General features: G+C 39.0%; 1 protein-coding gene across 6 annotated transcripts in view; it reads left to right on the forward strand.

Moving 5' to 3' along the window:
• Positions 1-27204, forward strand: part of ADAMTSL1 (ADAMTS like 1) — an 890060-nt gene that overhangs the window by 855864 nt on the left and 6992 nt on the right. For all 6 annotated transcript variants that reach the window (XM_043567319.1, XM_043567318.1, XM_043567320.1 and 3 more), the window contains 2 exons: positions 583-763; positions 3718-3925. In XM_043567319.1, coding sequence (XP_043423254.1) covers positions 583-763; positions 3718-3925 — 389 coding nt within the window. The remainder of the gene's footprint in view (positions 1-582; positions 764-3717; positions 3926-27204) is intronic.

Genomic DNA, 27204 nt, shown 5'->3' on the forward strand with positions numbered 1-27204 from the left:
CAATTTACCAGCCCGCAGTTATTTTTAACAGCTTTCCTACCAGTGAGTCCCAGACCCCCAAAAAGAAAATCCAAAGAAATTGAATTTCTCCCTTACGTCATTGTCTCATGTCCAGAGTACTCTCTGGATAGACTGGGTTTTTTTTCATTTAGTAACATCTACAAAGTCCAACACAAATGTGCACGTATAAATATGACTGTTAATTATTTGTGATATTTTTATATCTCTTTGTTGAAAAATAAAGTCACTTTCTGCTGAACCACTAGGAAGAAAAAGCACTTTGGAAGTGTGCTTAAAAATATTAAGGACCAGAGGCACTGATTCTAAATACTCTTTGGGCGCCAGGTGCTGGGCTAGGCCCTTTCCCTTCCTTATATCTGGTGCTCACAATAACTTCACAGGGTAGAGGCTTTGTACTCCCTTTACGGATAAGCCAACTGAGTCTCCTGGAGATGATGCCACTTGCCTGCATAAGTTGGGAATGGAGCCCACTGACAGAGCCTCATTCATAACAATTCGTGCCCACAGAGCATGGGCAATAATGCAGTCTTCTTTTCACCTCTGATCCTCCTCCTATGACAGATTACTGGTGGTCCGTGGACAGACTGGCAACCTGCTCAGCCTCCTGCGGTAACAGGGGCGTTCAGCAACCCCGCCTGAGGTGCCTCCTGAACAGCACAGAGGTCAACCCCACCCACTGTGCAGGGAAGGTGCGCCCTGCCGTGCAGCCCATCGCATGCAATCGGAGAGACTGCCCTTCTCGGTGAGTGTGGCAGATACTGGCTCGGGGCTCCCCAACCCCAAGGCTGGGCCCTGTCTTCTAGCCAACTTGGTGGCTAGCCTTTGTCCAGCACTGCACAGGGAGAGACACGGAGTGCCGGCAAGGGGGCCTGCCATCCAAGACACTGTTCTTTTCTCTAGGTACAGACTTGTCAGGCCTCTCCACTGTGCAGAAGATATCCCTCAGGATGGGCCTCCTCCCTCGGCAGTTTATTCCCTTACCACTCGGCCGGCTAAGGGCTATCTGGTTGTCCCAAGTGCCTGAGAGGATCTGTTCAGGGAACAGGAGCATCCCAGGCCCTAGCAAGAGCTAGCTTGCATCCTGCATTAAGAAACGGGCTCTCCAGTTTGTTTGTAAGAGGAGAAATGTGTTTGCAGTTGAGGTGCTGAGGAGATAGGAATTACTGACCTCAACCCCAGCCCCTCCCCTTTCTTCTAACTTCAAAAACTGTGCTAATCAGTACTCCAGTTTAGGTGAGGAAATCTTACCCTAGCCTTGTCTTTGAAGGGTTGCATCCTGCTGAAGTCACAATAAATCTTCATTTTCTATAGTCGCCTCACTGTCGGATATACATTCTCAGCATCTTGTCTCAGAATGACACCCACCCTCTCTGCCTCTTACAGCTTAGAGAAGCTGTGAGTCGCACAGAGCACCCTACCCCCAGTTTGCAGGCAGTAGTTAAAGGGATAATGGATGGGTTTAGAGTTGGCACCAGCATGGCACCCCAAGCCTGGGGGGACTTGGCTGGGCCTTGCAGTGGCCCTTTAGCACCTATCTGTGGGACTTTCATATACTACTTAGGCAACCGCTTTGTGTTTTGCCAGCTGAGTCATAAGGAGCAGCTGAAACCAGGAGAGACTCAATGAAATATGAAACACGCTCATTAATATCAGCAGTTTGACTTGCTGACGGGAAGGTTTCCATGGGAATGATTAATGTCCTTTTATACCCTTCCTGAACTGTAACATAGCCGTCCCTCTCCTTTCTCAAACCCCCCATCCCAGCTCCTGAAAAATTGCTGAAATGTATATTTGGAAATAAAAGTTGATTGAAATGCAGGCCTGACATTCACCGGGGATGTAAGAGGCTGGAAGACTGCCCTCGCCAAGCTATTTGAAATGAAGACGACGTCTTGGACATGCCAAGGACTTTTTGATTTGCTGTGGTGATGGTCAGAATCAATCAGCCTCATTTACTTCTGCAAATGAAATAATGGCCATGTCTGCTTGGGTTTCAGTGCCCCCAGGAGCTTTAAAACACCTCGTGCCTGCTTCCTAAGTGGCTCTGCTCCTGTGGGTTGGAAATCTGCATTCAGTCATCTCTCTCCAGGGCAAATGGAGCAGGGAAGTTCCACCAAACTAAATAAGTCACAGATCCAGATTCAAGAGGAATGTGCTCCCTGTCTCTGCTACTTGCCTCTCCTGAGAGCCAGATGTGGCGCCACTGGAGTAGGAAGTGGCCACAGGCTTACCTTTGACTAGTTTCCCTGCCAGGCCTCTCAGGCACTTCAGTAGCCTTCTTTGAACACAAACAAGTATCGCCGTGGTTGTCTTTGAATAGGGCTGGGAGGTCCTGCTTTGACCCAGGTAGCTAGTCAGCCATTTCATTTAGATAAACTTTTTCTCGGGCAATAAAACCAAAGAATGTTTTGGTGGGTGGGTATTTGATTGGTTATTCCCTAGATTGAATAAAATGGCTGGAAAGCACCAAGTCTTTTCTCGCTATTTTCCCCCAGACTGTGCCCCCTTCCCCTTCTCTTTGAGAACTAACAGTGCAAACATGCACAGAGAGCCCCTACAGGTTTATATATGGACCGAGGATTTCAGAGTGTTTACTGGATTACAGCTTGGCTTGATGAGACAGGCCATTTGCACAGTCTCAGTCAATCTCACCTCTAAGGGTCCCAATTGTAGTTGGAAGAGAACATTCTGGGAGGAACTACATTTGCCACGTGCAGCCCTCAAAGAGGTGTAAGACCTATAGACTGTGACCCACGGAGGGGAGAGGTGGGAGACTGCTCCAGAAAGCTAGAATGAATTTTGCATGTTTCTCGGGGATTAAACAAAATCCAGTGGCATGTGGGTTAAGGCAAGGGAGAAAATACAGTGAGTACCAGCAGATAAAGTGTCGACTTCAGTGAGAGCCAGATTACTGCCTGGGTCAGGAAGTGGCACGGTTTGGGTCTGACTTCCCTAGGAAACTGGCCCTCTTCTGTCACATACTTGGGTGGCTTTAGGAAGTACCAGAACTCCAGTGCAGTGAAATGCCTAAAGGACTGTCTGCTCAGAGAGTTCTACCTGCAGGCTCACGGCTTTTGGGACCAGGGTCAGTCAGGCTGAGACCACTGATCTTCAGACTACTCTTTCAAGATGCTTTGTAGTCAATTTCCAAAGATTATTTGTTTCCTGTGGCTACCATTACAAATTAACACAAACACGGTGGCTTAAAAGAAAAGACGTGCATTCTCTCATACTTTTGAAGGCCAGAAGTCCAAAATCAAGATGTCAGCAGGGGTGCACTCCTTGCAGCTTCCTTGAGCCTTGCAACTTCTGGTGGCTCCGGGCATCCTGTGACTTGTGGCCACATCACTCCGGCCTCTGCCTCTGTGGTCACACAGTCTCCTCCTCTTCTCTAATTTCTGTCTTCCTCTTATAAGGACATTTGTGATGACAGTAAATGTAGGATAATCTCATCTCAAAGTCCTTAATTATACCTTTAAAGACCCTTTGTCCAAATATGGTAACATTTACAGGGATTTGATGTAGATTCTTTTGGGGGACCATTTTCAGACTTCCTTGTATACCTTGGAAAAGTATTGGTAGCTGTGTGAGGAGAACAGAGGGATGTACAGGCTCTTTTTCTGAGAACGTATGGCATCATTCCTCTATCCAAGGCCTGACCCTCTGCAGCTGCCCTGATTCTTCTCCTCTCCTCAGGTGGATGGTGACCTCCTGGTCTGCCTGTACGCGGAGCTGTGGGGGAGGTGTCCAGACCCGCCGGGTGACCTGCCAGAAGCTGAAAGCCTCTGGAATCTCCACTCCTGTGTCCAATGACATGTGTACCCAGCTTGCCAAACGGCCAGTAGACACCCAGGCCTGTAACCAACAGCTCTGCGTGGAGTGGGCCTTCTCCAGCTGGGGCCAGGTGAGAGGATTTTATTTGACAGATAAATCTAAAAGCATGGACGCTGCCAAAGTAGGAAGTAAAATGCAACCACTGCCACATTCTCTGTGATGTCAGACCTTTCACATCCCATCTGTCAATCAACTCACCTGCCCAGTATCCATCCTAAAGCTTAGAGTTTCTGCTCATTCTTGTCAGACACACCTCCCACAGCCATTACAGCTTTCCTATTGATTTCCCTCCCCCCCTGAGGTCTTCCCTTTCTCAGGCCATCAGCGAACCCTCAGCACCCCTTTCTTCAGACTCATTTTCTGTAAGGCCACCTCTCCTCACTATCTGTGCTGAGGCTGATGATTTAAAACTCCGATGAGATCCATGTGGGGACTGCAGTCTTATTCTGGGCCAGGGGTTCTCAACTGGGATACACAGAATCACTTGAGAAACTTCTTTAAAAGACCAATGTCCAGGCTGCACCTCCCCAAGATTCTAAGTCAGTTGTTCAGAGGCGGGATCTGAGCATGGGCAAGTTTTAGAAACTATGCAGGAGATTCTGGGGTGCAGCCATAGTAGAGAACCCCTATTCCAAGCCAAGAAGAGTTGAAGCCTAGGCTGGATCGCTTTGGAACCACCAACTCCCTTCTCAATTCTCAGCCAGAGGACAGCCAAGAAAGTCCTAGGTTAGCTTAACACACTGCAACAATGCAGGCTCATTGGACCCCAGGAGGGATGGGGCCTCTTCTAGATATAGGAAGGAACCACAGGACTCTCTCCATTTGGAGAGGAAATTTTATGTTTAGTTATGACTTTAAAAATTAACACAAACTGAAGATTCTTGGTGGGGAAGAACAAACCTGAGCAATGACAGACACTATGCCGTGATGGAAGCCACCCTGGAGGCACTGATAGTCACTTTGCCATTGTTCTCGCATCATTTCTGGATCAGGTAGGACTGAGCATCAGTCAGAAATTCCCACTATAATTAGAGGCCTAGGCTTTCCCCAGTGCAGGTGCATAGGGTCTCTATTTAGCCAAAGTAGTTTTCCTACTCCTCTGACCCCTTCTCTGTTTTAGAAGGTTGTAGGCACGGGGCGGGGACCAAAACAATCGAGTGTGGTGCTTGGGGGAAATAACATATTTGCATATGTTCTGTTCCTTTCAAAGTGTGTGTTCAAAACCTCCTGAGGACTTACTTAGCATCTAAAATCTGCCCGCCGAGGCTGATAATCAGCTAGTACCCACCCCACTATGTGGTAACAAGTATTGTTTGTCAGAGGATGACACTATTGACAGGATAACCACTCTGGTCAGGCATAGTTTGTGACTGGTTGGTATCTGAAACATGCCATTAAGCATGGCGTGCTAGAACACCCCAAAACCACCACAAGGCTCTTAATTCTTTGCGTGTGTGAACTAATGTACCTGAACATCTTGGGCAGCTAGCAACTTGAAACTTGTTGGAACTGGCTCTCTGCACATTACTGCCTTCATGTTCCTCCATCCCCACCCCGAGGTGTGTTCTTTGGAAAACAATCACTTGGAATTTCCCATGAAGTTAATATATGCTGTAGCCATCTCTAACGAAGATCAAATGTTATTTGGAGGAAATCTGGCCATGCACTTGCATAAGCCATTCCTGTCCCAGGTGAGTCCTGGGATAATCTCAGCACTGGCCAATCAACACACTCGGCCTGAGTCTCCTTTTTGGCACCTTTACCAGCCCTCCCTTATTTCTAGTGACCTAATGTATGTGCTTCATAATTAAAGACGCATGAGCTCCCTTTTGCTCTGATGCCTGGGGGATATCATCTTTCTCTTACCTGGAAAAGCCCACTTCTGCTAGCTTTCATTCAGCCCAAGGCTTACTGCTTCTAGGCCCTCCAGGCTCACTGGCAGTTTGTGACATTACAATTGGGAACAGATCTGGCTACACACGGGGGAGATGTTTTGCATTGTATCACTGAGGTCACTGAAGAGGACATACATTGTGCACGGTGATCATTCTCAGTGATTACTTTTTCTAAAAGAGAGGAAAAAAAGGTCCTTCCCCCTTCCTTTCCCTCAAACCCTCTCATCCCCTTCTTCTAAAACCTTGTAGGCAAGTAGATCTCAAGCTTTAATGTGAATCATTAAATCTTTAACCTGGATTTATTCTTTTTTTTTTTTCCAACATTTATTTATTTTTGGGACAGAGAGAGACAGAGCATGAACGGGGGAGGGGCAGAGAGAGAGGGAGACACAGAATCAAAACAGGCTCCAGGCTCTGAGCCATCAGCCCAGAGCCTGACACGGGGCTCGAACTCACGGACCGCGAGATCGTGACCTGGCTGAAGTCGGACGCTTAACCGACTGCGCCACCCAGGCGCCCCAGCCTGGATTTGTTCTTAATGTGGATCTTGTTAAAAATGCAAATTCTGATATGACAGGTCTGGAAGTAGAGCTTTAGATAAAGAATTTTTTTACTGAGGTATAATTGATGCATGTCATTATATTTTCAGGTGTACAACATATGATTTGATATTTGTATACATTGCAAAATAATCCCCACAATAAGTCTAATTAACAACTGTCACCACACCTAATTAGAAAAAAAAATCCTTGTGATGGAGACTTTAAGATCAACTCTTAGCAACTTTCAAATATGCAATACAGTAGCATTAACTATAGTCACTATGCTGTACCTTACATCTGCATGCCATATTTATAACTGGAAGTCTGTACCTTTTGACGGCCTTCACATACCTCACCTATCCTCACCTCTGGCAATCAACAGTCTATTTTCTGTACGTCTTATGGCTGGGGGAGGCTTTGTTGTTTAGATTCCACATATGAAACCACACAATATTTGTCTTTGTCTGTCTGCCTTAATTGACTTATGCCCTCAAGGCCTTTACATGTCATCACTAATGGCAAGATGCCATTCTTTTTTTGGATAAATAATATTCCTCTCTCTCTCTCTCTCTCTCTCTTTGTACACCATATTTTCTTTATCCGTTCATCCACTGATGGACACTTAACGTTGTTTCCATATCTTGGCTGTTATAAATAATGCTTCAATGAACATGGGGGTGCATATACCCTTCCAAGTTAGTGTTTTTATTTTTTAATAAATACCTAGACATAGAATTGCTGGTTGACATGGTAGTTCTATTTTTAATTTTTGAGGAACCTACATACTGGTGTTCATGGTAGTTGCACCAATTTACATTCTCACCAACAATGCACAGTGGTTCCTTTTTCTCCACCTCCTCACCAACGCTTATTTCTTGCCTTTTTGATATTAGCTATTCTAACAGGTGTGAAGTCATATCTCATCGTGGTTTTGATTTGCAATTCACTGATGCCTGGTGATCTTGAGCACATTTTCATGTTCCTGTTGGCCATCTGTATGTCTTCTTGTGGAAAACGTCTATTCAGATCCTCTGCCTTTTTTAACTTGGATTGTTTGATTTCCTGCTATTGAGTTGTAAAAGTGCTTTATGTATTTTGGATACTAACCCCTTATCAGATGAATGATATCTTCTCCCACTCAGTAGGTTGCCTTTTCATTTTCTTAATGGTTTTCTTTGCTAATGTAGTCCCACTTATTTACTTCTGCTTATGTTGCCTTTGCTTTTCATGTCAGACTCAAAATATAATTGCTGGGGCTCCTGGGAGGCTTAGTCAGTTAAGCCTCTGACTTCAGCTCAGGTCATGATCTCATGGTTCGGGAGTTTGAGCCCCGCATCAGGCTCTGCGCTGACAGTACACAGCCTGCCTGGGAGGCTCTCTCTCCCTCTCTCTGCCCCTACCCACTTGCTTGCTGGCTCTTTCCCAAAATAAACTTTTAAAACGTTTATTTATTATTTATTTTTTTCCCAAGAATGATGTCAAAGAGCTTATTGCCTATGTTTTCTCCTAGGAGTTTTATAATTTCAGGACTTAGGTACAAGTCTTTAATCCACTTGTAGTGAAATTCTGTGTATGGTGCAAGAGTCCAATTTCACTGTTTTCCACTTGGCTATCCAGTTTTCTCAGCACCATTTATTGAAGAGACTATCCTTTCTCCATTGTATATTCTTGGTTCCTTTGACATAAATTAATTGAGCATATATGCATGGATCTAATTCTGAGCTCTCTGTTCTGTTCCACTGACCTATGTGTCTGGTTTTATGCCAAACTATATTGTTTTGATTACTATAGCTTTATAGTAGTTTGAAAATAGGGAGCATGATGCCTCCAGCTTGTGTTCTCTCTTAAGATTGCTTTGGCTATTTGGGGTCTTTTGTGGTTACATACAAATTTTAAGACTGTTTTTTTTTTTATTTCTGTGAAAAATGCCATTGGAATTTTGACAAGGATTGCATTTAATCTGTAGATGGCTTTGAGTAGTATGAACATTTTAACCATATTGATTCATCCAATCCACAAACACAGAATATCTTTCTACTTGTGTCTTTTTCAATTATTTCTTTCATTAATGTCTTACAGTTTTTCAGTTTACAGGTCTTTAACACCTTGGGTAAATTTATTCCTAGATATTTTCTTTTTGATGCAATTGTAAATGGGATGATTTTAATTTCTCAGACAGTTTATTATTAGTCTAGAATTACAACAGACCTTTTGTACTGATTTTATGTCGTACAACTTTACTGAATTGGTTTATTATTCTAACAGGTTTTTGATGATCTTTAGGATTTTCTATATAAAATGTCATCTTCAAATATTAACAGTTTTACTTCTTTCCAACTTGGATGCCTTTTATTTCTTTCTCTTGGCTAATTGCTGTGACTAGGACTTCCTATACTACATTGAATAAAAGTGGCAAAAGTGGGCATTTTTGTCTTGTTTCTGATCTTGGAGGAAAGGCTTTCAGCTTTTCACCATTGAGAATGATGTTTCCTATGGGCTTGTCATATAGGGCCTTTATTATGCTGAGATACATTCCCTCTGTACCCACTTTTTTTCTATTTTATTTTTTATTACTGAAGTATAGATGACATGCAATGTCATTTAGCTTCAGGTGTAGAACATAGTGATCCCACAATTCTATACATTACTCAGTGCTCAGCACAATAAATGCAGTCACCAGCTGTCACCGTAACTACAATATTGCTGACTATATTCCTTTGTGATGTACTTTTCATCTCTATGATTTATGTATTTTATAACCGAAAGTTTGTACTTCTTAATGCCCTTCACCTATGTCACCCATCACCTCACTCACCTCCCCTCTGGCAACCAACAGTTTGTATTTAAGCGTCTCTGTATTTGTTTTCTTTCTTTCTTTTTTTTTTTTAAACATTTATTTATTTTTGAGACAGAGAGAGACAGAGCACGAGCGGTGGAGGGTCAGAGAGAGAGGGAGACACAGAATCCGAAACAGGCTCCAGGCTCTGAGCTGTCAGCACAGAGCCCGACGCGGGGCTCAAACTTACAGACTGCGAGATCATGACCTGAGCCGGAATCGGCCGCTTAACCAACTGAGCCACCCAGGTGCCCCTGTATTTGTTTTCTAGATTCCACATGTAAGTGGAATCAAATAGCATCTATCTTTCTCTACCTCACTTATTTCACCTAGCATAATATCTTCTATGTCTGTCTATGTTGTTGCAAATGGCAAGATTTCACTGTTTTTTTATGGCTGAGTAATAACCCATTATCTGTCTGTCTATCTGTCATTCATCTATCAGTGGACACTTGGGTTGATTCCATATCTTAGCTACTGTAAATAATTCTACAACAAATATAGAGGTGCATACTTCTTTTTGAATTAGAGTTTTCATGCTCTTCGGGTAAATACCCAATAGTGGAATTACTGGATTACGTGGCATTTGTTTTTAATTTTTTTATGTTCTCCTATACTGTTTTCTGCAATAGTTACACCAGTTTACATTCTCAGCAGCAGTGCACAATGGCTCCCTTTCTCCACTTATTTGCCAAAACTTGTTATTTCTTGTCTTTTTCATACTAGCTATTCTGACAGGTGTGAGGTGATATCTCATTGTTTTGATTTGATTTGCATTTACCTGATTAATGATATTGAGCATCTTTTTGTGTGTCTTTGGGGCATCTGTATTTATTCTTTGGAAAAATGTCTATTCAGGTTCTCTGCCCATTTTTTCATTGAATTTTGTGTGTATGTGTTGAATTGCATAAGTTCTTTATATATGTTGGATATTAAACCCTTATTGGATATGTTATTTACAAATAACTTCTCCCATTCACTAGGTTGCCTTTTTGTTTTGTTGATGGCTTTCTTAGCTGTGCAAAAGCTTTTTAGTTTGGTATAATCTCAATAGTTTATTTTTGCTTTCCTTTCCCTTGACTAAGAATACGTATTCATAAATATATTCCTGAGGCTGATGCCCAAGAAATTACTGCCTACGTTTTCTTTAAGGAGTTTTTACAGTTTCAGGTCTCAAATTTATGTCTTTAAGCCATTTTGAGGTTATTTTTGTGTATGGTATAAAAAGTGGCCCAGTTTCATGCTTTTGCAAGTAGCAGTCCACTTTTTCCAGCACCATTTATTGAAAAGACCATATTTTCCCCCATCGTACATGCTTGCATTCTTTGTTGTAAATTGACCATGTAAGTGTGGGTTTATTCCTATCCTCTCTATCCTGTTCCATTAACCTCATGTCTATTTTTGTGCCAGTACTATACTGGTTTTTGATTGTTACGGCTTTGTAGCATATCTTGAAATCAGGGATTGTGATACCTCCAGCTTTGCTCTTATCTCTCAAGACTGCTTTGTATATTCAAGGTCTTTTGTGGTTCCATACAAATTTTAGGAATATTCTAGTTCTGTGAAAAATACTATTGATATTTGGGTAGGGATTATATTTAATCTGTAGATTGCTTTGGGTGGTATGAATATTTTAACAATATTCTTTAAATCTATGAGCATGGTATACCTTTCCATTTGTTCATGTCATCTTCAATTTCTTTCTTCAGTGTCAGTTTCAGAGTAGAGGTCTTTCACTTCCTTGGTTAAATTTATTCTTACATATTTTTTGCTTACATATTTCATATTGCTTACATATTACATTCTTACATATTTCTTTCTGCTACTTTGTTATCAGTGTATAGAAATGCAACCAATTTCTGTGTATTAATTTTGTATCCTGCAACTTTAATGAATTTATTTATTCTAAGAGTTTTTTGGTGGAGTCTTTAGGGTTTTCTATGTATAGTACTATATGTCATCTGTGAATAGTGACAGTTATATTTCTTCACCAATTTTTATTCCTATTATTTCTTTTTATTTTCTGCTGCAGCTAGGATTTCCAGTACTAGGTTGAATAAAAGTGGTAGGATTGGACATCTCTGACTTGTTTTTAATCTTAGAGGGAAACCTTTCAGTTTTTTACCATGGAGTATGATATTAAGCGTGGGTTTTTCTTATATTGTCTTTATTATGTTAAAGTATTCCCTGTAAACCCACTTTGTTCAGCATTTTTATCATGAATGGAGGTTGTATTTTTTTTTTTTTTTTTTTTTTTTAAATTTTTTTTCAACGTTTATTTATTTTTGGGACAGAGAGAGACAGAGCATGAACAGGGGAGGGGCAGAGAGAGAGAGAGGGAGACACAGAATCGGAAACAGGCTCCAGGCTCCGAGCCATCAGCCCAGAGCCCGACGCGGGGCTCGAACTCACGGACCGCGAGATCGTGACCTGGCTGAAGTCGGACGCTTAACCGACTGCGCCACCCAGGCGCCCCTGGAGGTTGTATTTTGCAAAATGTTTTTCCCGCATCTATTGAGATTATTGTATGGTTTTTATTCTTCCTCTTTTTAATGTGATATATCATATTGGTGCTTGGAAATACTGAACTCCCTTTGCATCTCTGGAATGAATCCCACTTGATTGTAGTGAGTGATCCTTTTTAATATAGTTTTAAATTTGGTTTGCTAATATTTTTGAGGATTTTTGCATCTATGATCCCCAGGAATGTTGGCCTATAGTTGTCTTTTGTGTAATGTCTTTTGTCTGGTTTCAGTATCAGAGTAATGCTGGCCTAATGGAATATGAAAACTTTCCTTCCTCTTCTATTTTTTGGAGTAGTTTGAGAAGACCAGGTATTAACTCTTCTTAAAAAGTTTGGTAGAATTTGCCTGTGAAGACCTCTGGTCCTGGACTTTTTTCTGTTGGGAGTTTTTGATTACCAAATTCAATTTCATTACTAGTAATTGGTCTGTTCAAATTTTCTATTTCTTCCTGATTAAGTTTTGGAAAACTATGTTTTGGGGAATTTACCCATTTCTTCTAGTTATCCAATTTGTTGGCATCTAATTTTTCATATTATTCTCTTTATAATTCTTTATATTTCTGTGATGTTAGTTGTTATTTATTTTTTGTTTCTAATTTTGAATCCTTTTATTAATGAGTCTAAGTAGAGATTTATCAATTTTATCTTTTCAAAAAAACCAGCTCTTGGTTTTCTTGATCTTTTCTATTTTTTTTTTTAGTCTCCACTTATTTCTATTTTAATCTTTATTATAGCTATACTTGTACTAGCTTTAGAAAAATAACAAAGCCCTGTTTCTTTAGGTATAAGGTTAGATTAAGACTTTTCTTATTTCTTATAACAGGCCTACATTGCTATCAACTTCCCTCTTAGAACTGCATTTACTGTGTTTTAAAGATTTTGGACACTTTCCATTTCCGTTCACCTTTGTGTACTGTTTGATTTTCCTCTTTTTATTCATTGACCTATTTAGTGTTTAGTAACATATTGGTGAGCCTTCTTGTATTTGTGTTTTTTCCATTTTTTTATTGTAATTGGTTTCTAGTTTCATACCATTGTGGCTGGAAAAGATGCATGATTTGATTTCAGTCTTATAAAATTTATTGGAACTTGTTTTGTGGCTTAGCATGATCTATCCTGGATAATGTTCCATGTGCACTTAAAAAGTATATGTTATTCTGTTTTTGAATGGAATGTTCTGTATGTCTGTTAGATCCATCTGGTCTGATGTAGTTCAAAGCCATTGTTTCCTTGTTGATTTTCAGTCTGGATGATCTATCCATTGATGTAAGTGGGGTGTTAAAGTCCCCTAATGTTATTGTATTTCTGTCAATTTCTCCCTTAATGTCTGTTAATATTTGCTTTATACATTGAGGTGCTCCTATGTTGGGTACGTAGATATTTACCATGGTCATATCCTCTTCTCAAACTGATCCCTTTATCATTATGTTATACCCTTCTTTGTCTCTTGCTACACTCTGTTTTAAAGTCTATCTTGTCTGATATAAGTACTGTTACCCTAGGTTTTTGTGGTTTGGTTTTGTTTTGTTTCCAGTTGCATGGATGATCTTTTTCCGTTCCTTCACTTTCAGTCCATATATTTTTTGGTCTGAAGTGAGTCTCTTGTAGGCAGCATATAGATTGTTCCTTTTTTAAAATCCGTTCAATTGCATTATGTCTTTTGATTGGAGCATCTAGTCCCTTTATATTTAGTTACTGATAAGTATATACTTATTGCTGTTTTGTTTTGTTCTTTTTGTTCCTTTCATCTTCTGCTGCTCTCTTTCCCTATAGTTTGATGGCTTTCTTCAGTATTATGCTTGGATCCCTTTCTTTTTATTTTTTGTGTATACATTAGAGGTTTTTATTTTGTAGTTATCATTGAATCCATATGTAACATCTTAGGTGTATAGCAGTCTAATTTGACGGACACTTATGTTCAAACACATCCTAAAACCACTAAATTTTTTCTCCCCCTCCCTGTTTTATGTATATGATGTCATATTTTACATCTTTTTATTTTGTGCATCTCTTAACTAACTTTAGTAGGTATAACTGATTTTTACTACTTTTGTGTTTTAACCCCTCACTGGCTTTGTAAGTAATTAATCTACTACCTTTACTATATGGTCACTTTCACCAGTGAAGTTTTTTCCTAGCATGGCCTCTTCTTCCCACTTAAAAAATTCCCTTTAATATTTCTTCTAAGGCTGGTTTAGTGGTGATGAACTCTTTTAAGATTCTGGAAAAACTCTCTCTCCTTCAATTCTGAATAATAACCTTGCCAAGTATTCTTTGTGGTGGATTTTTTCCTTTCAGCACTTTGAATATATCATGCCGCTTTCTTTAGGCCTGCAAAATTTCTGCTAAAAAATCAGCTGATAGCCTCATGAGATTTCCCTTGTATGTAACAGTTTACTTTTTTCTTGGTGCTTATAAGATTCTCTATCTTTAATCTTTGCCATTTTAATTATTGCATGTCTTGGTGTGAACCTCCTTAGGTTCATCTTGTTTAGGGAGCTCTCTGCTTCCTAGATCTGGATGTCTAGGAAGTTTTCTGTCTACCCCCTCCTGGGATCTGTAACCTATTATCATTTTTTTTTTAATTTTTGCTATTCAGCTTGGTTGATTCCATTACCCTGTCTTCCAGATCTCTGAACAGTTCTTCTGCATCTTCTAATCTGATGATTCACTTTAGTGTATTCTTCATTTCAGTGAGTGGGGCTTTATTATATTTTCTGTCTCTTTGTTGAAATTCTTGCTGAATTAATCTCTTTTCTCAAGTCTAGTGAGTATCTTTGCCACCAGTACTTTTGTGCTGTTGGGTTTTTTTTTGGGGGGGGGGGGTGTTTTTTTGTTTTTGAGAGAGACAGAACATGAGCAGGGGAGGGGCAAGGGCAGAAGGAGAGAGAGTATCCCAAGCAAGCTCCATGCTCAGCACAGCCTGATGCAGGGCTCAATCCCATGACTGTGAGTGAGATCATGACCTGAACTGAAGTCGAGTCAGATGCTCAGCTGAGCCACCTAGGCTCCCATACCACCATTACTTTGAACTCCTTATCAGACATATTGCTTATGATGTTTCATTTAGCTTTTTGTCTGTGGTTTTGTCTTGTTCTTTCATTTAGGAACTGTTCCTCTGTCTCATTTTGTCTAACTCTGTTTATTTCTGTGTATTAGGTAGGTCTCCTGGTCTTGAGAGTAGTGGTTTTCTGTAAAAGAGGTACTGTGGTTCCCTATAGCACTATTCCCCAATGTAATCAGAACCAGTTACTCCAAGGATTCCCTTTGTGGGAGCTGCGTGCATCCTCTGGTTGTGGCTGAGCTGTGATTACTGTGGACACACTACTGGGTGACACTGGCCTGCAGGCCAGCCAGCTACAATGACCTGCTCTGCATAATGTGTGTATACTGTGCAGGGTTAAGTTTGTTCAGAGGCCCAGCTACAGGCACTGTAGCCATGCTGATGGGTGGGGCTGGCACTTAGGCTAGCTGTCTGAAATTAACCTCTACTACAGCTGCAGGCACACCAAAGGACAGGGCTTTCTCTCCGTGCATAAACTATGGTACACCAGTGTAAAGGGATTATTCACCCCCTTCCCAGGTCACTTTTGAGTTGCACCAGTCCCTGCCAGGGCTGCCTGCCAGGTGCAATGGGGCAGGAGCTACTTTGGAGAGATGCCTGTCTTGGCAGGTGGGTACAGAAGAATGCTAGGGTGTGGCATGCAGTACCAGCAAGGTAAATGGAGTGTTAGCTGGATCCCCAAACATCTTTTAGAAGATGGCAAGAAAAATGCCCACAAGCACTTTTGTTCCCAGAGAAATCTGCAAATCTCTGCCCTCCAGCATACATTCTAAGATTAGTCAATTAATCTCCTTCACATATACTTCAGGTGCTTTTCAAACTGCTGCTTCTGTGCTGTGTGTCAGGCCGTTATTTAGCATGCTGGCTCTTTAAAGGTGGGGACTCAGTTTCCTATCACCCTCCTGCCCTCCTGGAGCTAATCCCCTGCTGATTTTCAAAGGCAGACTTTATGAGGACTCATCTTCCTAGTGCTGGTCCCCAGGGCCAGGATTGTCCAGTGTGGGGTTTGTTCCCCCTCACTTCTCCATGCCTGTGATGTCCTTCCCATTTGTGGTTAGTCACAATGGGGGTTTGGTTCCTGATAACCACCTCTCCTACCCTTTTTGATGTGCCCTTCTATGATTCAGAGTTATTTGCCTAAGTGTAGTTGTTATCTCAATGTGTCTGTGGGAGGAGGTGAGCTCAGGATCCTCCTACTCCACCATCTTCCAAATCAAGAATAGATGTCCCTCCTAAATACCTTGTCAACAAGATACATATCATACATATCAGGTCCTCACCATGTTGCAAATCTGGCCAGCCCCCTGGGAAGAGGCACTGCTACATTGTGACTCTGAGTAAGCAAGAAGAGTAGCCTCCACAAGAATTGATGACATAAGCCAAACTCCTTATGGATAAGCCTAGGACAAAGACAAACTCCTTATGACATAAGCCAAACTCCTTATGACATAAGTCAAACTCCTTATGACATAAGCCAAACTCCTTATGGATAAGCCTAGGACAAAGAGCCTCTGTCACCCAGGTGTTTCTGCCCACTTTGTTCAGAGTTTTTATCATAATGGAATGTTGAATTTTCTCAGATATATTGCATCTATTGAGATGATCCTATTATTTTAACCTTCCCTTTGTTAATGTGTTGTATCACTTTGATTTTCAGATGTTGAACCACACTTATGCCCTTGGAGTAAATCCCAGTTGATGGTGGTACATGGTCTTTTCAATGTATTCTTGAATTTGGTTTGCTAATATATTGCTGAGGATTTTGGCATCTATGTTTATCAGAGATGTTGGCCTACAATTTTCTTTTCTTGTGTCCTTTTCTGGTGTTGGTAATGCTAATCTCATAAAATGAGTTTGAAAGTATTCCCTTCTCTTCTACTCTTAGGAAGAGTGTCAAAAGGATTGTTATTAATTCTTCTTTGAATGTCTAGTAGAATTCACCAGTGAAGCTTTTTGGTCCTGGACTTTTGTTTGTTGGGAGGTTTTGTGTTTTTGTTTTTTTTTTAATTTTTTTTTTAACATTTTATTTATTTTTGAGACAGGGAGAGACAGAGCATGAACAGGGGAGGGTCAGAGAGAGGGAGACACAGAATCCGAAACAGGCTCCAGGCTCTGAGCTGTCAGCACAGAGCCCGACGCGGGGCTCGAACTCACGGACCGTGAGATCGTGACCTGAGCCGAAGTTGGCCGCTTAACCGACTGAGCCACCCAGGCGCCCCATGTTGGGAGGTTTTGATTACTCAATGTCCCTAGTAGTAATCAGTCTGTTCCAGTTTTCCCTTTTATCAATAATCAGTCTTGGTTTTTAGAAATTTCTTTCTTCTAGGTTGTCCAATTTGTTGGAGTACTATAATAATAATCTTATGGGGCAGGGGCGCCTCAGTGGCTCAGGTCATGATCCCAGGGTCATTGGTTCTAGTGGAACCTGCTTGGGATTCTCTCTCTTTCTACCCTTCTCCCCTGCTCATGCTCTTTATCTCTAAAACAAAATTTTAAAAATAATAATAGTAGTCTATTATCCTTTATATTTTTGTGTTATCAATTCGAAAATCTCCTATTTCATTTCTGACTTTGACAAACCTCTAGCTAGAGTCACCAAAAAACAGAGGACTCGGTTTTATTTTTTCAAAGAACCAGCTTTTAGTTTCACTAACTTTTTCTATTATTTCTGTTCTGATCATTGTTATTTCCTTCTGCCTACTAACTTTGAGCTTTCTTTGTTCTTTGAGGTGTAAGGTTGAGATTTTTGTTTCTTGAGGTTGGCATGCATTGCTATGAAATTTCCTCTTAGAACTGATTTTGCTGCATCCTTTAAGTTTTGGTATGTTGTATTTCCATTTGTCTCAAAATATTTATTCTCTTTTAATTTCTTCTTTGATGCATTGGTTGTTCAGTACCATGTTGTTTAATCTTCACATATCTGTGAATTTTCTTATTACTATTTTCTAGTTTCATACCATTGTGGTCAGAAAAGGTGCTTTATATGATTGTAGCCTTATTAAAACTTATTTTGGGGGCGCCTGGGTGGCGCAGTCGGTTAAGCGTCCGACTTCAGCCAGGTCACGATCTCGCGGTCCGTGAGTTCGAGCCCCGCGTCGGGCTCTGGGCTGATGGCTCAGAGCCTGGAGCCTGTTTCCGATTCTGTGTCTCCCTCTCTCTCTGCCCCTCCCCCGTTCATGCTCTGTCTCTCTCTGTCCCAAAAATAAATAAACGTTGAAAAAAAAAAAAACATTTAAAAAATTAAAAAAAAACTTATTTTGGCCTAATATATGATCTATGCTGGAGAATGTTTCAGTGTAGTTCAGAATAATGTATATACAGTTGCTTTTGAATGGAATGTTCTATATTTATATCTGCTAAGTCCATTTGGTATAACATGTTGTTTAAGGTTAATGTTTCATTATTGATTTTCTGTCTGGATGATCTATTCATGAGTGTGAATATTAAAGTCCCCTACTATCATTGGTGTCTATTTCTTCCTGTACATCTGTCAATATTTGCTTTATATATTTAGGTACTCCTATGTTGGATGCATAAGTATTTACAAATGGTCTCTCCTCTTGTTGGATTGACTTCTTCATTAATAAGAGACAAAGATTGCCATTACATAGTCTTTTTTTTAGGTCTATTTTGTCTGAAATAAGTATAGCTACCCATGCCTTATTTTAATATCCAGTAATATGGATTACCTTTTCCATCCCTTCACTTTAAGTGTGTGTCTTTACATCTGAAGAAATGGGCCTCATTTTTTTATCCAGTCACCTAAGTCTTTTGATTAGAGCATTTATAATTAATTTACACTTAATATAATTATTGATAGCTATGTACTTACTGCTTTTTTGTAGTTCCTGTTCCTTTCTTCTTCTCTTACTCTCTTCCCTTGTGGTTTGATGACTTTTTAGTGATAAGCTTAGATTCCTTTATCCTTATCTTTTGTGTATTCACCATAGGCTTTTGCTTTGTAGTTACTGTGAGGTGTACCTACAATAACTTATATCTATAACAATCTATTTTAATTGACATCAACAAATTTGATTCCATTCTAAAGCTCTCCGTTTTTACTCTGTCCCCCATTTTGTTTTTGATGTGACATTTTACATCTTTTTATCTTGTGATCCCTTAACTATTGCATTTAGAGTTGTTTTTACTACTTTTGTCTTTTACCCTTCATTCTAGGTTTATAAGTATTAATCATTACCTTTTCTATATATTTACCTTTACCAGTGAGTTTATACTTTAGGGGCACCTGGGTGGCTAAGTCAGTTAAGAGTCCAACACTTGGTTTGGGCTCAGGTTATGATCTCTTGGTTTGTGGGATCGAGCTCTGCTATCAGCATGGAGCCTGCATGGGATTCTCTCCTTTCTCTCTGCCCCTCGCCCTGCTCACACACACTCTTAAAACAGAAAAGTGAGTTTATACTTTCATATGTTTTCTACTTACTCATTAGTAACCTTTGTATTTAGGTTAAAGCTGGCCCTTTAGCAATTTTTGTTTATATTCACTTTTGCTACTTATATTTCTTTTGCTACTGAAGATGTTGAGCTTTTTTGGCTGAAATATAATAGACATAGGATATCCTCTTTTAACATTTCTTCTAAGGCTGGTTAAGTGATTGTGAACTTCTTTGCCTGTCTGAAAAACTCTGATTCTGAATAGTAATTTTGCAAGGTAAAGTATTCTTAACTGCAAGTTTTTTTCTTTCAGCAGGCTGCAGGTAAGAAGACAATGATACAGTATATTCAACATTTTTGCTAAAAAAAAATCTGATAGTCTTAACAGGGTTCCCTTGTATGTAACAGATTGTTGGGTTTGTTTTTTACCGATTTTAATATACCCTCCTTATCTTTAACCTTTGACATATTGTGGGTCTCTTTGGATTCATATTCTTTGGAGTTCTCTGGGTTTCCTAGATCTGTTTCCTTCCCCAGGTTAGGGAGGTTTCCAGCCATTATTTCTTAAAAGAAGTCTTTTGTTCCTTTTTCTCTCTGACCCTTCTAGGTCCCCTATAATGCAAATGTTGGTATATTTGCTGTTGTCCTGTAAGTTCTTTAAACTATCTTCATAGTAATTTTTTTTTTTTTGCTTCTGTCATTGGATGAGTTTTACTGCCTTATTTTTGAGGTGACTAGTCCTTCTGCTTCATCTGTTATTGAACCCTTCCTGCATATTTGTCAGTGTAGTTACTGTGTTCTTTACACAGTTAAGAATAGTATGTGACTTCTACTTGGTACTTTCTTATATTTTCTATCTTACAATGTTGACTCATCCTTATTCATCCATGCTGAATTTCTCAAAGCTTTCAGGTGATGCCAATGTTATTGGTCCAAGGACTACCCTTTAAAGAGTAGCAAGCCTTGAGGCATTACAAATTATAGTGTACTGTTTGATCTCACAATCCTGTTGATATTTGCCTATTGGTGATATTGTTGGGATGTGCTTCAAACTATGGATGTCCTCCAAGATTCCACATTCCACTCTGAATGAAAATGGCAATTGTTTCTGAGAACAAAATCCTTTTGGAATAGTTTCATGCAAATACTATTTTCATGCAAATAGTTTCATGGAATAGTTCCTTCATGTGCCTACTACTTTGAGTCTATGGAAACCATGCTGATTTTAGTCTAAGTAGTACTAAGACTACTTTCTCAGCTCTAACAATATGGCTTCGTGTTCATAATTCAACTTTCTTCTTTTAATACAACATACATTTATGAGGCACGTGTCTTGTGTGGGGAATGTGTTCCATAAAAGCACGTGTGAAGGAATGAAACTGAAAGCATCCCCAGAATGTTTGCATGAAAATTAGGTGAGAGTTAGAAATATATAAATGTCACTGGAAAACAGGTGCAAGATCATGAGAAGTCTTGTATGCTGTATGAGGAGTTTGGATTTTATTATAAATTCCACCTTGTTTGGAGGCAACTCTCTTAGGAGTATCACAGTCAGAGTTATATTTTTGAAAGATCATACATTCAGCAGTATAGTATTTAATTGGGAAGTGATAAGACTGGAGAAAGAGAAACCTAGTTGTGCTGATAGAAATGAAGGCAATGTAAATGGAGAAGAGAGTCTGTGAAAGTGTGATTTGTGTGGCTTCAGTGGTGCTTGAATATCATAGATGAGAGAGGAAGCTGACACTCAAGTTTATAAAAGGACTGAACAACTAGGTAGGAATACAGAAAAGAGAGAGTGAATTAGGTAAGAAACTATTTCGAACATGGTGATATGTCTGTGAAATATCCAATTAGATATTTTATTAAGCAGTTGAATGTAGATCTGGGACCTAAAAAGGTAGTATAGATGAAGAAAGGCACAGGATAGAACTTTCAAGAACGCTAATCTGCAGAAATAGCAGGTGGGGGGAATAACCTAATGAATAGAAGAAGAAAGTATATTCACAGAGTGTAACAAAGAAGTTTCCAGAAAGAAGAAAGGATAAGGGGTATCAAAATGGATCAGAAAGAACAAACAAGAAAAACATTAGCCAGTACCCACGGGAGCTTGACTGTGAAGGGCAGTTTCAGTGTGTCAATGGGCACTTAAGGCAGTGAGTAATTTACAGTTGTGGCCAAAGGACATCAGCAAAATGACAGACTAGGTAGCCATTCTCCCATGGAAACATCAAAAAACAATCAGAAATTGGCTGAACTAACCCTATAGGAGGAAGAGCCTACAACAACCAAGTAAACACCGAAATAAAGTAAAATCACCTTCAGAAAAGTAGGAAATTTTGTGGCATTTTCACTCACCCTTTCCCCGTCTATTCCCTAGTATGGCACTGTTTTGGTATAGAGGCATCAGCAGTCCATTTCCCTCCTTCAATCCATAGGGAGCATAGAAAATCCTGTCTGCAATGTTCTAACCTGTCAGGGAACTGCCTAAAGGAATGATCTCTGTCTTCTTTAACTCAGGTATCAAATGAGGAGAAAAAGGCAGCCACTAGTTGTGAAAGCTGTAGGGGGACTACAGACCTGCAGACACCTAGGGCAAGAGATTACAGATAAAGACATAAAATAGAGCATCGAGGGCCCTGAGAACTTGGGTTAATTTCCTAGAACATCTCACCCCATTAGAAAGGAGCCAGTTGTACAAAGGAATTGAGAAAGCTACATGCAGGTCTAGGCAAGACATATGCTCCAAAAAGACCTGAGCATATCCTAAGTTTTCATCACAGGCTTGATTCCTAGGCACAGAGACAGCATACAAAGACTGGGAGAGGTGTTTTTTCAAATGTTCCTTAAGAAGGAAAACAGGAAAATTCACAAATATTGGGAAATTAGAAAATACTTTGAGACAAGTGAAAATACGAGATGTAGAGAATGCAGGGCTAAGAGAAAAATCTATATTTGTAAATGCTTGCATTAAAGAAAGACTTGAAGTAAACAACCTAACTTCAGGCCTTAGGGAACTAAAAGAACAAGAGCAAACTAAACCCAAAGCCAATAGAAGAAATAATAAAGACAAAAGTGGATAAATATATTTATAGTTTGTAAATAAAAATCAATGAAACCACCAGTTCTTCCAAATTTAGCTACACTAAGAAAAAAAAGTATTAAAATTTGAAATGAAAGTGGGAACACTGATTTTACATAAATAAGATTATATCAATACTATGAACAATTGTACACCAACAGATTGGATGACCTCCATGTAAGAATTTCCTAGAAACACACAACCCACCAAGACCAAATCATGAAGAAATAAAAACTTGCATATACCTATAACTAATAAAAAGATTCAATCAGTAATCAAAAACCTCACACCAAAGAAGAGCCCTGGACAAGATGCCCTCACTGGTAAATTCTACCTACATTTATTCTTCCTAAAAATTGAAAGGGAGGGAACACTAACACTCCATAATTCATAATATGAGGCCAGGATTGCCCTGATACCAAAGCCAGGGGAAGACAGTACAAGAAAACTAAAGACCAATATCCCGTTTAATTTTTTTTTAATTTTTAACGTTTATTTTTGAGAGACAGAGTGCGAGTGGGGGAGAGGCAGAGAGAGAGAGGAAGACAGAGAACTTGAAGCAGGCTCTGAGCTTTCAGCACAGAGCCCAACGTGCAGCTCGAACCCACCACCCGTGAGATCATGACCTGAGCCAAAGTCAGACGCTTAACCAACTGAGCCACCAAGGCACCCCTCCCTTTTAATTATTAATGCATAAATTCACTGCTGTGAAAAGATACTCTTTTTTTAAATATATTAAGACTTCTTTTGTGGCCTAACATGGAAAAAAAATGTGTATTCGACTATGGTTGGTAGAGTGTCCCATATAGGTCTCTTAAGGACAACTGGACTACAGTCTTGTTAAATTATTTTTTTATTTGTTGTTTGCTTGTCCTATCCATTATTGAAAGTGGGGTATTTTAAGTGTCCAATCATTATTGTAGAACTATCTATCTCTTCAGTTTGATTCGTGCATTTTGGAGGTTTGATGGTTATGCATATATGTTAATTGTTGTTAGAACTTCTTTGCCTTTAATCAATATATAATTTCCTTCTTTGTCTCTTGCAACAGTTTTGACCTAAAATGTGTTTTGTCCGATATTAGGATATCCATCACAGTGCTCTTTTGGTTACTCATTTTGCATGAAATATCTTTTTCCATGCATCTTTTACATTCAAAGTCTCTTGTAGATAGGTTTAAAAAATAATCAAATTCTAAGCTATCAGGCAAATATCTGTGACTTTTGATTGGGGAGCTTTTTTCCATTTAAATAAGCTCTGATAGGGCGAGTAGCTCAGTAAGTTGAGCAACTGACTCTTGATTTTGGCTCAGGTCATGATCTCAGTTTATGAGGTCAAGCCTTGCATTGGACTCCTTGCTGACAGCACACAGACTGCTTGGGATTTTTCTCTCTCTGCCCCTTCCCTGCTTGCGCTCTTTAAAATAAAATTTAAAAAATAAAAATAAGGTAATCCCTGAGAAGGAAGGACTAACTTTTGCCACTGTTTTTGTTATGTCTTCTGGCTTCCTCCACACCTCATTCCCTCCATTACTGCAGAATCCTCAACAAAATACTAGCAAATGAAATTTAGCAGCCTATTAAAAGAATTACATGCCTTCAGGTAGGACTTATTCTTGTAAGGAATGTTCAACATATGATAATTAACCACTATAATATATCACATTCACCAAATTAAAGGAAAAAACACATCTCAATTGTTGAAGAAAAAGCATTTGAAGAAACTCAAAATCCTTTTGTGATAAAAACTCAACAAACTAGTAATAGAAACTAACTCAAAACAAAAAAAGACCATATATGAAAAGTCCACAGCTAAAAAAAAAAAAAACACCACAGTTATAACTTTTCTCCTAAAGTGAGGAACAAGATGAGAATACAATACTCACCACTTCCATTCAACATAGTATTGGAAGTTCAGAGCAACTAGGCAAGGAAAAGAAAGAAAAGCCACCCAAGTTGGAAAGGAAGAAGTCAAATAACCTCTGGTTCATAGATGACATGATCTCATAGGTAAAAATCCTAAAAATCCCAATAACACCAGAATATGTCTCTTAGAGAATATGTTGCAAGATATAAAATCAATAGAAATCAGTTCATATCTATAAATGAATTATGAACAATCTGAAAAGGAAATTAAGAAAGTTATTCCACTTACAAAAATACTTACAAATTTAACCAAGGAGGTGAAAAACATGTACACTGAAAACTACAAAACATTACTAAAAGAAATTAAAGAAGACAGAAAACTTAAGATGTCAGTACTGCTCAAATTGATCTAGAAATTCAAAATCCCAATGGCTTCTTTGCAGAAATAAGAAAATCCATTCTAAAATTCAAATGGAATGTCAAAAGCTCTTGAATAGCCAAAAAAAATCTTAAAGAACAAAGTTGGAGACTTTACACTTCCTGGTATCAAAACTTACTACAAAGCTACAGTAATCAAAACAATGGTAGTTCTGGCACATAGACCAATGCAATAGGATAGAGAACCCAGAAATAAACTTTTGTATATATAATCAGATTAAGTGTGCCAAGATCATTCAATGAGGAAAGAACAGTCTTTTCAATAAATGGTGCTGGGTAGCTGGATAACCATATGCAGAGAATGAAGCTGGATCCTTATTTTAACCATATACAAAAATTAACTGAAAATGACTGAAATAAGCTCTTAGAAGAAAATATAGGGAAGAACCTTCATAATATTGGATTGGCAATCATTTTTTCGCTAGGACACTAAAAGTACAGTTAACAAACGAAAAATTACATAAAAGCTTTTCTTCATCAAAGGACACTACCAACAGTGAAAAGGCAACCCCCAGATTGGAAGAAATTATTTGCAAATCATATATCTGATAAAGGATTAATATCCAAAATATAGAGAACTACAACTCAACGACACAACAGAAAGCCTAAACTAGACATTTCTCCAAAGATATACAAATGGACAGTACACACAGGAAAAGATGTTTGACATCACTAACAATTAGGGAAATGCAAATTAAAACCACAATGAGATACCACGTCACATCCACTAGGATAGCGATTATTTTTTTTAAATAAAATTAACACATGTTGGTGGAGAAATTGGAACCCTTGTGCATTGCTGATGGGAATGTAAAATGGCACAGCTACTATGGAAAACAGTATGGCAGTTTCTCAAAGTATTGGACATAGAATTACCATATGATCCAGCAATTCCACTTGTGGACTAATGTTCATAGTAGCATCACAGTGGTCAAAAGGTGCACACAACTGACATGTCCATTGATGGATGGATGGATGGATGAACAAAATGTAGTGAGTACTTGCAATGGAATATTATTCAGCCTTCCAAAGGAATGAAATTCTATACATGCTACAATATAAATGAACCTTGAAAACGTTAGCTGAAATAAGCCAAGCACATGATAATTACAGGCCAATATCCCTACTGCACATAGATGCAAAAACTCTCAACAAGATTTTCACTAGCCAGATTCAATAATATATTAAAAGAATCATACACCATGAGCAAATGGAATTTACCCAAGGGCTGCAAAGATGATTCAACATCCACAAAATGATCAGTGTGATACACCAATTTAACAAAATAAAGGATAAAAATCATACCTCAATAGATGTAGAAAAAGCATCTTAAAAACTCTTAAAAGTGGGTATAGAGGGAATGTACCTCAGCATAGTAAAGGCCATAGATGACAAGTCCACAGCTAACATCATACTCAATGGTAAAAAGTTGAAAGCCTTTCTTCTAAGATCAGAAACAAGAGAAGGATTCCCACTCTCCCCATCTTTATTTAGCATAGTGTCAGAAGTCCTAGCTAGAACAAGTAGATAATAAAAGTGTCCAAATTAAAAGGAAATAAAACTGTCATGTTTTGCAGATGACATGCTATTATTATGAATAGAAAGCCCTAAAGACTCTATAAAAAGAAACTGTTACAATAAACAAATTCAGTAAGTTGCAGGATACAAAATCAATATGCAAAAACTAGCACCAAACTATCAGAAAGAGAAATGAAGAAAACAATCCCACATACAATTACATCAAAATGAAAAATATACCTAGGACTAAATTTAACCAAGGAGGTGATGCAAGAATTATATATTGAAAACTAGGAGACATTTATGAAGGAAATTGAAGACACAATTGGAAATACAGCCTGTGCTCATGGATTGGAAGAATCAATATTGATAAAGCATCCATATTGCCCAAAGCAATATACAGATTAAATACAATCCCAATCAAAATTCCAATGGCATTTTTCACAAAAATTGAACAATCCTAAAATTTGTATGGAACAAAAAATATATAGCCAAGAAATCTTGAGGAAGAAAAAAGCTAGAGACCTCATGCTCCCTAATTTCAAACTATATTAAAAAACTATAGTAATCAAAACCATACTGTATTGGCATAAAAACAGACATCGATCAATAGAACAAAATAGATACCCAGAATTAAACTCATGTATGCATGGTCAATTAATTTACTACAAGGGAGCTAAGAATATACCATGAGGAAAGGACAGTCCCTTCAATAAATGAGGTTGGGAAAACTGGACAGTCACATACAAAAGAATGAAAATTAACCACTATCTTACACCTTACACAAAAATTAATTCAAAATGGTCTAGGGGCACCTGGGTGGCTCCATGGGTTAAGCATCTGACTCTTGATTTCAGCTCAGGTCACAATCTCAGGGTCTTGAAATTGAGCCCCGTGTCAGAATCTCTGTGCTGGGCATAGATCCTGCTAAAGATTCTCTCTCTCTCTCTCTCTCTCTGCCCCTGCCCCAATTGTGTTCACCCATGTGCTCTGTCTCAAAAAAAAAAAAAAAATGGACTAAAGACTTGAACATAAGACCTGAAACCATAAAACTCTCATCATAAAACATAGGCAGCAAGGTCCTTTGACATAGATTTAAAACCCAAAAAAAAAAAAAAAATACTGGCAATACCTGACACCAAAAGCAAAGGCTACAAAAGCAAAAATAATTAGAACTACATCATACTAAAAAG

The sequence above is a fragment of the Prionailurus bengalensis genome, chromosome D4 (genome assembly GCF_016509475.1).
Source record: "Prionailurus bengalensis isolate Pbe53 chromosome D4, Fcat_Pben_1.1_paternal_pri, whole genome shotgun sequence".
Taxonomy (NCBI): Eukaryota; Metazoa; Chordata; class Mammalia; order Carnivora; family Felidae; genus Prionailurus; species Prionailurus bengalensis.